The sequence below is a fragment of the Phyllopteryx taeniolatus genome, chromosome 10 (assembly GCF_024500385.1).
Source record: "Phyllopteryx taeniolatus isolate TA_2022b chromosome 10, UOR_Ptae_1.2, whole genome shotgun sequence".
NCBI classification, from domain to species: domain Eukaryota; kingdom Metazoa; phylum Chordata; class Actinopteri; order Syngnathiformes; family Syngnathidae; genus Phyllopteryx; species Phyllopteryx taeniolatus.
Window position 1 is genome coordinate 12,010,995 of NC_084511.1, and position 15,137 is coordinate 12,026,131.

Sequence of the window (15,137 nt, forward strand, 5' to 3'; positions counted from 1 at the left end):
ACCGGAAGTATTTGGAGGATAGGTAGTTCGAATTCTACAAAATGCTGAGGAAAGGTGCCTCGATGCCACCTTATAAGTCATTTTTAGTAGAGCTACAGCAGCAATATTTAAAGCGACAGACCACCTACTCGAGTGTCAAGTTAGAGACTTTAAACATAATTAAGTAAAACTTTTATCTTAGTCAAAGAAATAGTACACATAGGTGGGCATGAACGCGCTGCATTTACTCCATTACATTTACTCATTCTGGATGATTGTACCAATGCATTTTACTTTTACTTGAGTATTTATGTTAAGGGAAACGGTACTCTTACAATAATCTACATGCCGCTCGCTACTTTCATTTATCAATTGTTGCTTGCGCAATCTATTTTTTTATTTTCATTTTCGATTCTGCATCATTATTAAGTTTTCATGGCTTTCGCTCGGTCTTACGGTCCTAATGTGTTGTTTGACTTCCTTTTAAGTATACTGATGTATATATTGTTTAATCATTGTTGAAATACTTTACATTGATAGAATATGTGGATTATTTTAAAAGACACTAATTGCCTATAGTGTGCAGATAAACCTGCAAGCTTGAGACTTTACAACAGGAATACTCGCCATTGCGCGATGACGTCAATTAGGAAAAGTGGAACCAAATGAATTTGAAACATTGCTGTCCTTCTTTTTCTGTGTCCGAAAGGAGGCACCTTTTCAGGTCTCCTTGACCCCGTGACGCATTCCCACAAAGGTTAAGGAAAAATGGCATCAAGGTTTGGAGATTGGAGAATCCGAAGAGGGCCGGCCGCAGCCTCTTTGGAAAGTCCAATCTACTAACCTTTAAGCCACCACCTTTGCTTTATTTATTTATTTATTTATCCATCCATCCATTTTCTGAGCTGCTTCTCCTCAATACGGTCGCGGGTGTGCTGGAGGCTTTATTTATTTATTGATTGATTGATTGTCTTCAAGGAAGGTAATATGGTGTGACAGTACACAGCTGGATTCTGTCTAATTTTATTCATTCATCATCCGTACCGCTTATCCTCACTAGGGTCCAGGGGCAGAGCCAGAGGGGAGGCCGGGGTAGCACTGGAACCCCCCCCCCCCCTGAAATCTGATTGGACCTCCTAGGTGACCCCCCCCCCCCCCCAGATGATTGACATAACGACACCGCACGTCTTGTCGAAAGGAGCCGTTTGCATTTTGAAATCAGTGATGCCTTTTGACTGCTAAGTCCCTCCTGTACAATAGTTGGTGCTGTGTACCACAAGGAGTTGTAATCCACATTTATTAGGCGAAGAAGAAGAATCGCCACAGAAGAAGAGGATTTGCCCCAGAGCCGGTCTACGTCACGACCTTATCCTAAAGTACGTTTTACGGTGGTGTCCTAACGAGTCACTGTTTAAAATCACTTTTGTGGTCAGATAGGATATCGTTTTGCTAGCAGCCACGGGTATCAAGCTAAAGTCAACATTAAGTTACATCTCATGGCGGTAAAAACGAGAACTTATCAGCCAGCGCATGCAGTGTTCCAGTAAGCAGCCAGTGCAGTGTGTCAGTCTCTCGCTCGCTGGCGCACAAGCACGAGCACATGGACAAGTTCCATCTCATGGCGTCTACACATGACCAGTGTCACATTTCTTGCGTGTTTTTTGGACATACATGGCAAATAAAGATGATTCTAATTCTGATAAAGTATACGTTTTTTTTTAATAACAATACTTGCGTCCATTGTCGCCAGACACTTCCTTTTGCATGAGTGACAAGCCGCCTCGCTTGTCTCCGCCGGCTTTCGTTCTCAATGGGAGAATTGTGACGTGATTCTGGCACATGAGCATTAACGTTGGCTGGTAGAAGTCCCATTCACTTCCACATAATATTGGCTAAGAAACCTCGTTTTCGTGGCTTTTTATCACAGTATGCAAGTTTGAGTCAACTGATGCCAAGCAAAGCTATGCAGCAAAGCTTCCGTACAACAGTGGCAACCAGAATTTACCATGGATACGAAGTTACAGACAAATGTGTCCCAAATCCATCCAATGGCCTGACCGGAGGGGACGTTTTTGACCGACAACTTTAATTTCGGCCTCCACAAAAGATTTAGTGAAAGTCCACAAGTGTCCTGATGCATCGAAGTGTTAATCATTCAATTGTTGATTGGAAAATATTCAGACTGCGAAACGTCTCCATATGTATTTTGTATACATTTGTAATTTGTATGTTTAGAAGGAATAAACAAAACAAAAAAACATGAATGTTGAGCAAATTCTTAAAACAGACGCATCTTTGTATGGAATTTAAGGTCCCTAAATGTAATACTTTTTTTCTTTTTAAAGCTAAATGTTTAGGAACGGACCTGGCGCACAGGAAAAGCGAAAACGTCCATCCAGTCCTTAAAAAATTCAGGTCAGAGGTATAGTAATATGTGCAGGTTTACTGGCAAGGCTGGGCAGTGTTCGTGGTAAACGGGAGCAGCTGTATTCAATAACATCGCCTCTTCTTTCAGCCAAACCCAAACATCTGCTGGTGGCTGACATATTGCAGCTGCAAACCCCTGTCTCTGCTTGATTCTCTGCTCGTCAATGTGTCACAGAAATGGCCATAAACTTGTTCGGGTTGGGGAATGGGCTTGAAAAAGGCACAGGCTATGTCTGTACTGCCGTGAGTTATCTGATAGTAGGAATAGAAAAAGTGGTAAAAATACTCCCATGGCTTTAGGTTTAATATAATAAAACCACACTTACTGTATGTGTGGGGGAGGCTGCAATTCAGCTAATTCAGATCCAATCCTGGAGCCATAGCATTATTATTATAGGTGGAGGTTGCACATTAGATTGATGTGGATGTGAGGACTCAAACAGAGTTACTGAAGAAACAAAGTGCTCATTAAGATAATTAAGAATGGCTGGTTTATCAGTTATAGTATGTGCATCTTTTACTGCGCAAGCAGTCAAATCGTCTGTGGACAACCAAGGATTATTTCTACCCTTCACTATAATTTATTTTCTTGTACCACCATTTTATGGAGCACATCTCCCAAGTAAAACAAAAAATGTTGAGGAAAAGGGCAAGTTACTCTGCTGCTTTTAAGAAGAAAGTGATCACTTTTGCCGTCAGCAGGGAACAATGAAGCAGCTGTCGCCGGTTCGACATAAACAAAGCTAATGAGAGATTATAGAGGAAATCCAGACTTCCTATCCAATAAAACTACTATTTTCAACAGTACTATTGAAATATTGTAGTACTTTCCTTATCTTTGAGCATTAATTTTTGAGTCGATCACCATCTTGGTCACTGATGGTGTAGTGGTACACTCGCCTGACTTTGGTGCAGGCAGCGTGGGTTCAGTTCCCACTCAGTGACGGTGTGAATGTGAGTGCGAATGGTTGTCCGTGTCAATATGTGCCCTGCGACTGACTGGCGACCAGTTCAGGGTGAAGTCTGCCTTTCGCCTGAAGTCAGCTGGGATAGGCTCCAGCGTCCCGCGACCCTAACCAGGATAAGCGGTGTTGAAAATGGATGGATCACCATCTTTGTTCTTTGCAAAGATGAGAACTCGAGTAGAAATGCACGGCGAGGAACCGACACGACCGTAAACCCATGCACACAGAGCAGAATATTTATTTGAAAAACCAAATAAAATACAGATAATTCTTCCTGTTTTGAACATAGATACCAGCAAATCGATGGTGGGAATGATACAGAGGTAGAAGGGAATTGCTGATTTGGGTGGGGCGAATTTGGGGGTGCATATTATACTTGAGAGGATATTGTAGACAAGAAATTACAGTAATATAGAAAATGGATGGATGGATGTTGCTAAAAAACAGTCCAAACATTTAGATTATGTATTGCCTATCTTATACTCAATTTTCTCCAAGTTCCTATTAAATTCTTCATTATTCAATTCAATCTGTTCAAGGTCATATTTTCTTACTACATTATGTTCTCAGAAAACCCCCCAGGAAATAACAGTATAGTGCCGATTCACCAGTTAAGGGTAACTTACAGTACAATAAGTTGCATTGGTCAATGTTTGGTCATTGAGATGGTGTAGATGAGTCAGTGTGTGGGTAAATAGTTTTTTATTTTTTTTATTTAATGGTGGGGGTGGTGGTTCAGTTACCCTAAGACATTGATGTCCATTGATGTGGAGACAACATTTTTTCACACAGGAAAGCTACTCACTGGCGTGTCTTCTTAGATGTGTTTGTGGTTTTCTGTCAACTGTGACACTTCATATCTTTGAGGCCAGTAGGTCTCTACCTCTCCATATTACTGCCTCTGGGACACCTAAACTTACACGAGGGAGTTAAAATTTCAGGTGCACGCCTCTCTCACTCTGACTTGCTTTCAACTCTGTCACTTTCGCTGGCTCTGTGCCTGTGCGAGGCATGCCTCCACTGCTGAGCAAACATCCACAGCCGGATTTTCTTAGCCTTTACGGGAGGCTCATGAGCTGCCCAGCAGTCTTCATACCCACGAGTTATCCTGCTGCCAGTATCAATATTAGCAATGTAAGACGTGTTACTCTCAGATGTTTTGCACAGACCTTTGCAGATCTCTATTTAATCTGCACACCTCAGCATCACAAAGATCTTCTGAATTAGCATTTACACTCCTCCTTAAGACCTTTCCCTTACATACATATACAGTACACTGAGGTTCAGTCAGCACGTTCCCGTTTCCTTGTAGTGTCATTCTGATACAAGTTGACGATTACATCTGAAAAATTTAATTGCATAAAATGGAAGGCCCCCCACACCTCCCCAGATGTTTTCTGAAAGTTTAATCTGACTTTGCCTTGTATGTTATCAGTGGTTTGCATCTTGTATTTACGTTCCTGAAGGTTTTTTCATTTGTCATTTGACATTGATACACCTACCTTTTCTAGTGTAATCTTGACTTCTGTCTTGACCAAATCTGAAACCTTGGTTTGCTGATAGATTCGGATCTGACTTTCAGCAGTCATTTCAAATCAATCACTAATACCCTAAGACAGCCTTCTACCTTCTAAAGAACATATCCAGAGTGAAGGGTTGCATGTTCCAAGCAGACCGGAGACGCTAATGTGTGCTTTATTTTTTTTTTAACTCTCTAGTAGACTTGACTATTGTAATGGTCTTCTGACTGGGCTCCCTCAAAATATTATTAAACAGCTGCAGCTCATACAGAATGCTGCAACTCGGGTTCTGACCACGACAAAGAGATTTACTCCAGTTCTGAAGTCTTTACACTGGCTCCCAGTCAGCTATAGAATAAACTATAAAAAATATATATATCTGCTATTGGTCTATAAATAACTGAATGGTGTAAGTCCTGGCGGCACAGTGGACGACTGGTTAACACTTCTGCCTCACAGTTCTGAGGACCTGGGTTCAAATCCCGGCCTCGCCTGCGTGGAGTTTGCATGTTCTCCCCGTGCCTGCGTGGGTTTTCTCCGGGTACTCCGGTTTCCTCCCACATCCCAAAAAACATGCATGCATTGAAGACTCTAAATTGCCCGTAGGTGTGAATGTGAGTGCGAATGGTTGTTTGTTTATATGTGCCCTGCGATTGGCTGGCAACCAGTACAGGGTGTACCCCGCCTCTTGCCCGAAGATAGCTGGGATAGGCTCCAGCACGCCCGTGACCCTAGTGAGGATAAGCAGTACAGAAACTGGATGGGTGGATGGATGGTTTAAGTCCTGAATCCATAAACAAATATCATTAGAATACAAACCCAGTGGGGCTCTGAGATCTGTAGACTCAGGTCAGATAGTAGAGCACAGAGTTCAAACCAAGCATGTTGAAGCAGCATTTAGCTGTTATACTGCACACAAATGGAATAAGCTGCCAACAGAGGTGAAGTCAGCGCCAAGTGTGAATGTTTTTAAATCCAGATAAAAACATTTTTTTTCTTATGTTTAGGATTGAGCTATTTTACAGCATTTTAAAATCATTTAAAAATATATATTTTCTTCTAGTGTATGTTCTTTTAGTAATTTTAGTAAGCTGTCTTTAATTCAATACTTTGTTTTTAAATGTATTTTGTTTTTTAATACTTTTAAATATTCTACTTTTAATCATGCAAAGCACATTATGAGCTGTATAAAGCTGCCTTGCCTTACCTTCTTTTGATCTTAAGAAGCATTTTCTCTTCATCAAGGAAATGATTCTGCCATCATCTACGTTAGTTATTGGCAAGGTAAAAATGTTCACACTTTAGTAGAAAAGAGACCAGACTATCACTTTGAGAATATTGAGAGATGCAATTTAATAAAAACTTGCATGCAAGGAGACAGTTCAAATACAACATGATGGCTCTAAGCAGTGTCTGCCTATTTCTCCTTTGGCGACATCATATACAGTATACACACATGAACATGCAGTCATTACTTGCCTATTGCCATTCGCACCCCCCAATCACAGGCATCTTGCTTTCTACCAACAAAGGAATATGAGAAAGAGAGGAACATGGTCAACTTTCTTAACCTCTCACTAAAACAAAAGATTATGAGATTATAATGAACACACAATCCATTTTATAAATGCAATTTATAAGGGCCTATATTTTTCTAACATTTATCATCTGTGGTTTCCGAGGCCTGTTGATGTTGTTCAGTTTATCAGCGCTTCCTTGCTTTCTTTACTAAATTGTTAAGTTTGCCACACCTGAATTACTTTCGCTTATGCACTTTGTAATGGTTGCCTGTATTTGACAATGTTTTCTGACAATTAATAACATACACATCCTCTTTCGATCTTCAAAATGTATGCATTAACACTCCACGTTCATGCCTTGACACAAGGAAGGCCTACAGTGGGATGTAACAAGGGGCTTTAGCGACACAGAAGCTGTGTACTGGGGTAGTACAGTCCCATCATATTGTGTTGACTTGCAGGATGATTTGTAAAGTGGGTCTTTTACGCCTCCTTGGAGATGTTATCTGAGTCCAGGCTGTATGATCTGTCTCTTTCCTCCTACCTCTGCATCAATCATAAAACAGCAGCAATATTAAGGGAACACTTGTGAGAGCTTTGGAGTGTGGAACAGGGTTGACGATTGTGTCGATCCAACTCTGCAGTCGCCCCACAACTCAAATCTCCCCCGCACACTACATTTTCTGACTGAGGGTCTGTTTGTCTCCGATCCCAAGTCTCAAGTAGTGTTTTTCTTTACTTTCTAGTTATGTGTCAAGATGGAAATGTGGGTCACTTGGATCACATATCATGTCATAAATGCAGAGATGGTGCTTTCTTCTTCTGTTTTTTTTCATATTAAATACAACGATTTATACTTGAACGATCTATACAGTACATTCGAGATAAAATATTGTGCTGGTGTCTGAAAAGATTATGATGAGCGTTTATTGTTATTCCACAGTCTACAACAAACTCATCCAAGCCTGCCTTTATGAACCTTGTCATGTTGGAAAAGAGAATGACCTTGCCCAAACAGTTTCCATAAATTTGTCCATAGTGTCTAGCACAATCTCTGATTAATTAGCTAATTAATAAAGAGATATGGCCTAATATTTCAACTTGAATTTATAAAAAAAGTCACCCGCTTTCTACCTGTTTACAAGTATATTAAACTCTCAGAGCTGGAATTTGATCTAGTTCATGACTTACTTACTTGGCCGTAGTAAAAACATTAGTGTGTGTACGTGTGTGTGTGCGTGTGTGTGTGTGTGTGTGTGTGTGTGTGTGTGTGCGGGGGGTTTGACTGAAGGTGGTAGGAAGCTGATGTTTTTTCAGCCAAGCTGCAAGGTAAATGGGCGGTGTTAACGGGACCTCTAGGGGAAGAAAAATGTTTTCCAAGGAGCTTTTAAACATTTTGGAGTGGCAATGAACTCTAATGAATGTGTGGCTGAGGCTCTCAAATTTGAGATATCAGAGCACGGTACAGTTTTTTCTTTTATGACTGCAAGATGCTTTGGTGACATCACACTGGAGACTGGATTGTTTGGCCTTTAAACAAATAACAATGGCTACAACAGCTCTGACTGGATTCTCCATAATGAGTCTTCTCAGCCTCGGATACCTGACCTGGGATTTTAATGGTCCCAATCAGGTGGAAAATGAGCCAGGTCAGACTTTTGGCGGGGGATCTCTTGGTCCAAAGCCTCCTCACATAATCTTCATTATGACAGATGATCAGGGATTCAACGACATAGGCTATCACAGCTCAGATATAAAGACGCCGGTGCTGGATAAGATGGCTGCTGATGGGGTGAAGCTGGAGAATTATTACATCCAGCCCATCTGCACTCCATCCCGAAGCCAACTCATCACTGGGAGGTACAGTAGCTCTCTCATAGTTCAGTCTGCACAACTCTTTTAGGTTTTGAGAAATGTGTTGTGCGCAAAAAATGGTATGGAAGTGCTTGACTATAATAGTTAATTAAAAATGTGTTTATAGTGAACCCAATCTTAAACACAAATTAACTAAAATGCAGATTTATCTTATAATTATTAAATAACAATTTAACTTATAGCTTTGGTATAAATTCCAATTGCATTGTATTTCATCTCGCAATATAAATACTTGCCCAAAATGATAATGACATTTGAGTTCTTTGAAAGTCATTTTTACTCACTAAAACTTTGAAAGGTACTGTAACTGTTGGTAGGAAAACAAATCTGGCAATATTATGTAGCTGACCTCCTTGAATCGTGAAAAACAACGAAACATTTCATTTTGTCACGTTACGATAATTTTAACTTAACCCAGAAGCAGGTGGAGGCTGAAGAAGTTTGTGGAGAATGGTTTATTGAGAAGAGATTCGGTGGTGGATCCTTGAGGTGTACTGGCGGGTCCTCGAGACAGGGAGCGTGCCGCAGGCGGTAGCTTAAGCAGGTGAATGGCTTGGTGGGGTGATGGAAGAGGTCAGCAAGGCGGGGAAGACGGAAGGAGCACTGAGGACAAGGAAGAACATGGAGGTCAGAAATATTGCGAGGACTGGCGTAGCTTACATGTAAGTAGATAGCCAGTGTACTGGGTGAACATTAGTACTCTGGTAATGGAGTCTTGGATCTGACAGGCTTAAATGCAGGTGATGATGAAGGCCGAGGTGGTGATGATTACTGGGAAGAGAAAGAGAGAGGGCGAGAGGGGCGCAAAGCTACACCCAAGCTCCAACAAGGGCACAATTCATGACACATTTATCTTTCTCCTTCCTCATCATATGTTGTCATGTGTACAGGGGGATCGGAATTGGCTTTAAAATAAAAAAAGTCAGAAACAATGCCTTCTGGCCCATTAATCTGGAGGTTGCATTAGTTTTTCTTTAAGGGTTTGGGCTTTGCCACAGGAGTGTCACAGTTCAAGTTCTTCTGCGGGCAAAATGTGTAAATGGCAACCAGTTGTTGGAGAGATGCTAGTCTGCTTCCTAAATACTGCCGAGGTCCCTTGGATCAAGGTATTTTAAAAAGTTATTTAATAAAAACATATGTCTGGTTTACCAGAGCCTACATCCAGAGGGTGCCTTTGGGACTATAGCTTTATTTCTTTATAGTCAGCAATTTGGCTCCCCAAACAGAGTAAAATATTATTTATTTCAAAGATGGGTGCTTCTGTAAATAGGTAAATTAGTGTAGTCATTGACACTTAGACTAACCAATGTTTGTACAAAGAAGCAAAATCCTCTTGAGTTTGTTGTCACATTTCTGTCCGGCCAATTATTCGTGCACTCACTGTACTAGTCTCGCCACGCTGCACTATTTGCATATCTGTTGTTGACCAATACTGGCCACTCATGTGCCTGAGTAGAATTTGCAACATTTGCACAATCGACATTGTCCCAGATTATCGCACTACTGGTCACTTTAAACTGCATACATTTCTTGAAGTCTCAACGTCCTTTGCACAATGGCCATTGCACCGGACGATTGTTCTGTTAGTCATTTCAAACTGCTCTACTTGCTAGAAGACTTTGCATCTTTTTGCACAATTGTCAAAAAAAAAAAAAAAAAAAAAAAAAAATATATATATATATATATATATATATATATATATATATATATTCAGATTTACCATTACCAGATTACGAGCAACCTTTTATTGGTCAGTGACTGTTTTTTTTCGATGTCTTTATGTCTCAAAAGTATTCTCTGTCAATTGAATGTCTGTTGTCATACTAGAGCGGCTCCAACTACTGGACACAAATTCCTTGTGTGTTTTTGACATACTTGGCAAATAAAGATGATTTCTGATTCTGATTGTGAAGAATGAGTGAGATACAATTATTTGCTGAAGGAAGAAACGTAAAGGAGAAAATTAAGACATTTGGTCGAACTAATATTACAGCACATTTGTCACTCTGACACTGTTCTGTAATTATTCTGCAGGTACCAGATTCACACAGGCCTTCAGCACTCAATCATCCGACCCCGCCAGCCCAACTGTCTACCCTTCCACCATGTTACCCTGCCTCAGAGGCTGCAGGAGCTTGGCTACTCCACCCACATGGTGGGCAAGTGGCACTTGGGCTTTTACAAGAAAGAGTGCCTGCCAACACGACGTGGCTTTGACACATATTTTGGCTCCTTGACCGGTAGTGTCAATTACTACACCTACAAGTCCTGTGATGGTCCGAGGCAATGTGGTTTTGACCTCCACGAAGATGAGACAGTAGCCTGGGGTCAGAAAGGAAAATACTCCACCCATTTGTACACACAGAGGGTCCGCAAAATCCTGGCAAGCCATGATTCCCACTCTCAGCCACTCTTTATCTACCTTTCCTTTCAAGCTGTTCACACACCATTACAGTCCCCGCGGGAGTACATCTATCCGTACCGAGGGCTTGGCAATGTGGCCCGCAGGAAGTACGCTGCCATGGTCTCTGTGGTGGATGAGGCGGTTCGGAATATAACATATGCCCTCCGTAAGTATGGCTACTATCAAAACAGCGTCATCATCTTTTCTACGGACAATGGCGGACAACCAATGTCTGGCGGAAATAATTGGCCACTCCGCGGGCGTAAAGGCACCTACTGGGAAGGTGGAGTCCGAGGCTTGGGATTTGTCCACAGTCCTCTGGTGAGGAAGAAGAGGAGGGTGAGTAAAGCCCTGGTGCACATCACTGACTGGTACCCCACACTGGTACGCTTGGCAGGTGGCAATGAGTCTCTTACTAAGGGGGTGGATGGATATGATGTTTGGGAAGCCATCAGTGAGGGGAAGGAGTCTCCCAGATTAGAGATCCTGCACAACATTGACCCTCTCTATAACCGCGCTCGCAGTGGCTCCCTGCAGAAGGGATATGGGATTTGGAATACAGCTGTGCAGGCCTCCATCCGAGCTGGGGACTGGAAATTGCTCACAGGAGATCCTGGTTACGGAGACTGGACCCCACCCCAGATGCTTCCGAGCTTCCCTGGCAGCTGGTGGAACCTCGAGAGGCACACTGAAACCAGGAAATCGATATGGCTTTTCAACATCTCTGGAGACCCCTATGAACGTTTTGACCTCTCTGAGCAGAGACCAGATGTTGTCAAAGAGTTGATGGCAAGACTGGTGTACTACAACCGCACCGCCGTCCCAGTACGATACCCATCAGAAGACCATCGGGCTGACCCTAGCCTCAATGGTGGTGCCTGGGTTCCCTGGCTGGGAGACGAAGAAGAGGACAACTGGGGCTCCTTTTATCCAAAGAAGAATACAGACTGGAAGAAGAAGCTTCAACTGTCTCATAGCAGGTCATTTTTCAGGAGACTCAACACGAGAATCATGTCGAATAGGATATGAATAGAAGGCATAAATGAATTTCACAGGTACGATGTTTACCCACTATTCGCAGGGGATATGGACCGAGCTCTGCCGTGAAAAGCAACAACGAGTAATTGACACGCCCCTAAAAAGGTTTTTAAATGATTACAGATGCCACAAAATGGCAGCAAAGCACTACTTCTGTGTAAATGTCACTCCTCAACTCACTTCAACATAGTTTCTTGGCACCAAGATGCCACAAGATAGTGACAGAGAATTGTTTGTCTCAATGAAGCTCCTCAACTCACTTCAATATAGTTTCTTCTCAGCAAGATGGCCCTAAAGTGCCACCACTGTGTTTAGAAAGATATTGTTTTGTCTTATTGGAAGATAGATGCAAGTATGTGATTCAGGCTTCTTTTTTTGGATTAAAATGTTGGTTTATCTGTTTACCGGACGTTTGGTGCATTCAACACTATTTCATAATTCTGAAGAATGGAAACAGTATTGCCTAGAACCTTGTGTTCAAACACAATACAGAATTCTCACCTGTTGCCCAGAGCCAGGCCCGTTTCCTTGTTGAGATGATACCATTCAATCAATATATTATAATGTATTATTTTCTGTGTTAATGTTTTCATTGTATATTTTATTTAAAGCCTTGTGTGTTTTGGCTATAGACTCTGTTTTGTACTGCAGCTCTTTCACTGTACGGGAAGACCCTGCTACCTCAGCAATGATGTACGTTTTCCTATCACGTAAAATGTGAATCTATCGATCTATGAAGGGAATCGTGACGGACATCAGCACAGCCTCCGCTAAATTACTTTGCAATAGCTAATTCCAAATATATTTTCATATTCCTGTTGCAAAAAGGCTCCTGTTGTTTCTCAATTTATTAATGTATTGTATATGTGTCGTATATATGTTGTATATGTTCAATATTGTGACAAATACAAAGAAAGATCATTTTAAAAGAGTGAAACCATCCAATATCTTTTTAAAGATCTCTTAAAATTAACATTACAAGTTAATCCAATTTAAAACATTTGTTTACATTTAAGATTACGTGTCAAAATAATGATCAAAACATACAAAGCATAAGAAAACTTTAAAAAGGAATACTATATAACATACTTTTGAAACAATTTGTGTATTCAGTTAGTGTTCTAACTCAAAAAGGTGAGCAACACATCTAAATCATTTGACATAAATGTGATGAATCCAATGTACAATGAAGCAAAGTTTAAGAATGTGCCCACCTTGTGATTTTTAAAACACAGTGTCCATTTCTCATTCCTCCTCAGCAGCTCCTCAATATGATGCCAAGTGTGGGCGGAAATAATCACAACGGCGTGGCCAACAATGTCAAACACGAGGCTTGGAAATATTTGTTTATCAAGTAAATTTACATTTTGCATGAGGAAACTAGTTTCAGACACTAAGAACCTGTAATATTATAATTGCAGTTACATGGGGAAATGTAGTTGATGTATAAAAAAAACAAATGGAAATAAAAAAAAAAAACAGTACTATACAGCACAACACAATGTGTTCTGGGATGCTGGTCGAGCGCTGATTTGTTTATAGAATAATATTTCAGATATCAATGAAGAGAAATTGAAATGATCTGTTCCACTTTACATTTAAATTTACATACAATTACCAGAGAGAAATTTCTTGTGTTTAACATACTTGGCTAAATAAAGATGATTCTGATTGTGAAGAGGTTTTCATGATGCACCATTTTACCCAATGTTGGTCCATTCTTCTGTTGTTTTCTCTGTGTTGAAAGAAGGTAGTTACAAGCAGCCACCTTGAAACTGTGCTTGGTCATTCAATCACGCAACAGACTGCTGTAATTTCTCAAAGGAGAAGTGAGACATTTTACTCAACTTCCTTCCTTTTCGACTTGCCCGTTTCCTGTTAAATTACTGATTATTCTGTTTCTCTACAACAATCTTGCTATAGAAAGCAGGAATATGGAGCAGGCTCTCATTCTTCTTCTGCTGTTTGGTGGAACAGCACATGGTAATATTTTCATCAGGAATAATGCATGGATAATGTTCTCAATCTAGTCTAAATTTGATGTTTTTCTTCTTACAGCTTTCCTTACTCCTGGTGAATCTAGATGTAATGGTACCAAGGAGAACTCTCATTGCTCCGTCACTCTTGGAGGATCTGTCTACATCCAAGTGATCCTCGACGTGAGTGGCCTTCAGCTGCGATGTAAGAAACTGCTTCCCAGCGGACCCATCGTTGTTTTTACGGTGAAAAAAGAAAAGCCGGTGATACAAGAAGCCTTCAGAAATAGAACAGAGTTCTTCATTAACAATGGGACTTTAAAAATTTCCAGCATTGAGAGGACTGACTCAGGTCAGTATACAGTGGAAGTCTTTGATCTGAATGGGCACCTTGTCAAAATCGTCACAGTGGAACTGGATGTCCGAGGTAAGTAGCAAAAAGTTCAAACACCAACGCTTACATTTAAATTTTTTTATGAGTTGAGAATTATTATTATTATTTTTTTAATTCTGGTTCCTGGTTAAAGCTAATAATTTTTAATTAGGGTATTCGAAATTAATATAGATTAAGCAATTAAGATGCTAATTTGGAAAAAACAATACTTTTATTTGTCTATCAAAGAGGTCCTTGATGTGATTTCATCCCCAAACCAGACAACTCCAAAATATTTTTTTTTGGTCAAAAACAGACAAGTCCAACATTTTCACAAAACTACTGTATAAAATTACACTGATACTGAAAGTATTATGCTTTTTGAATTAAAATGAGTAAATATTTAATAATATATAATAACTTAAATCTACCCTTCTTTGTAGGCCTTCAAAGGGAGAGAGACAAGTGACATTGATCGCAGTTATTTTATTCGTTGCAGCTATCCTCAAGATCCTGTCGCCCCACTTGATTGCGAAAAACACTGGTGAAGGTTTTCTCATAGAACCTGCAGACCTCATCACTAAGACCAAGCTTACTGATCCAATGAGTTTCATGACATAATCTCTCTTGGATTGCTTCATGCAATTACCGTATTTTACACTCACGTTCAAGCAAAATGAATGCTATATTGGCAGCGTGTTAACTAGAAATAATGGGTACAGACATTTTTGAGGACATGCATGTGCATGTGCTTGTGATTGGCTTCAATGGAAATTACCATAATTCCAGTAAAATGCATATGGAAGTTGTTGGTTTCTGAAATAAAACCTTTATTTCCGACGAGTTTTACGGACTTGTTTGGTTTTGTAGGCCTGGCAAATGCAATATCGAACGACGCTGTGATAAGCAGTCTGCTAGAATCTGTGGCTCCATTTTTGTCAAAATGGCCATTCATACGTAATCACAGAAGCTATCGAATACCGTTGAACCTCCAAAGTCAAACACAATCTATTCTTTTGAAGGATATTTTACCGAAGATGTTCAATTTTGGAGGTTCCAC

General features: G+C 40.6%; 1 protein-coding gene across 1 annotated transcript; it reads left to right on the plus strand.

The window, feature by feature from the left end:
• Positions 1-6,300: 6,300 nt before the first annotated feature.
• On the plus strand, positions 6,301-12,765 carry arsia (arylsulfatase family, member Ia). The gene is made up of 2 exons (XM_061787785.1): positions 6,301-8,271; positions 10,321-12,765. The coding sequence occupies exons 1-2, from the start codon at positions 7,958-7,960 to the stop codon at positions 11,717-11,719; spliced, it is 1,713 nt and encodes a 570-aa protein (XP_061643769.1). The 5' UTR covers positions 6,301-7,957; the 3' UTR covers positions 11,720-12,765.
• Positions 12,766-15,137: the final 2,372 nt, after the last annotated feature.

Bases quoted from the DNA above. Each gene is read 5' to 3' on its own strand.
- arsia (XM_061787785.1), top strand. From the start codon at position 7,958: ATGGCTACAACAGCTCTGACTGGATTCTCCATAATGAGTCTTCTCAGC. The intron at 8,272-10,320 runs GTACAGTAGCTC...ATTATTCTGCAG, and splicing joins AGCCAACTCATCACTGGGAG to GTACCAGATTCACACAGGCC.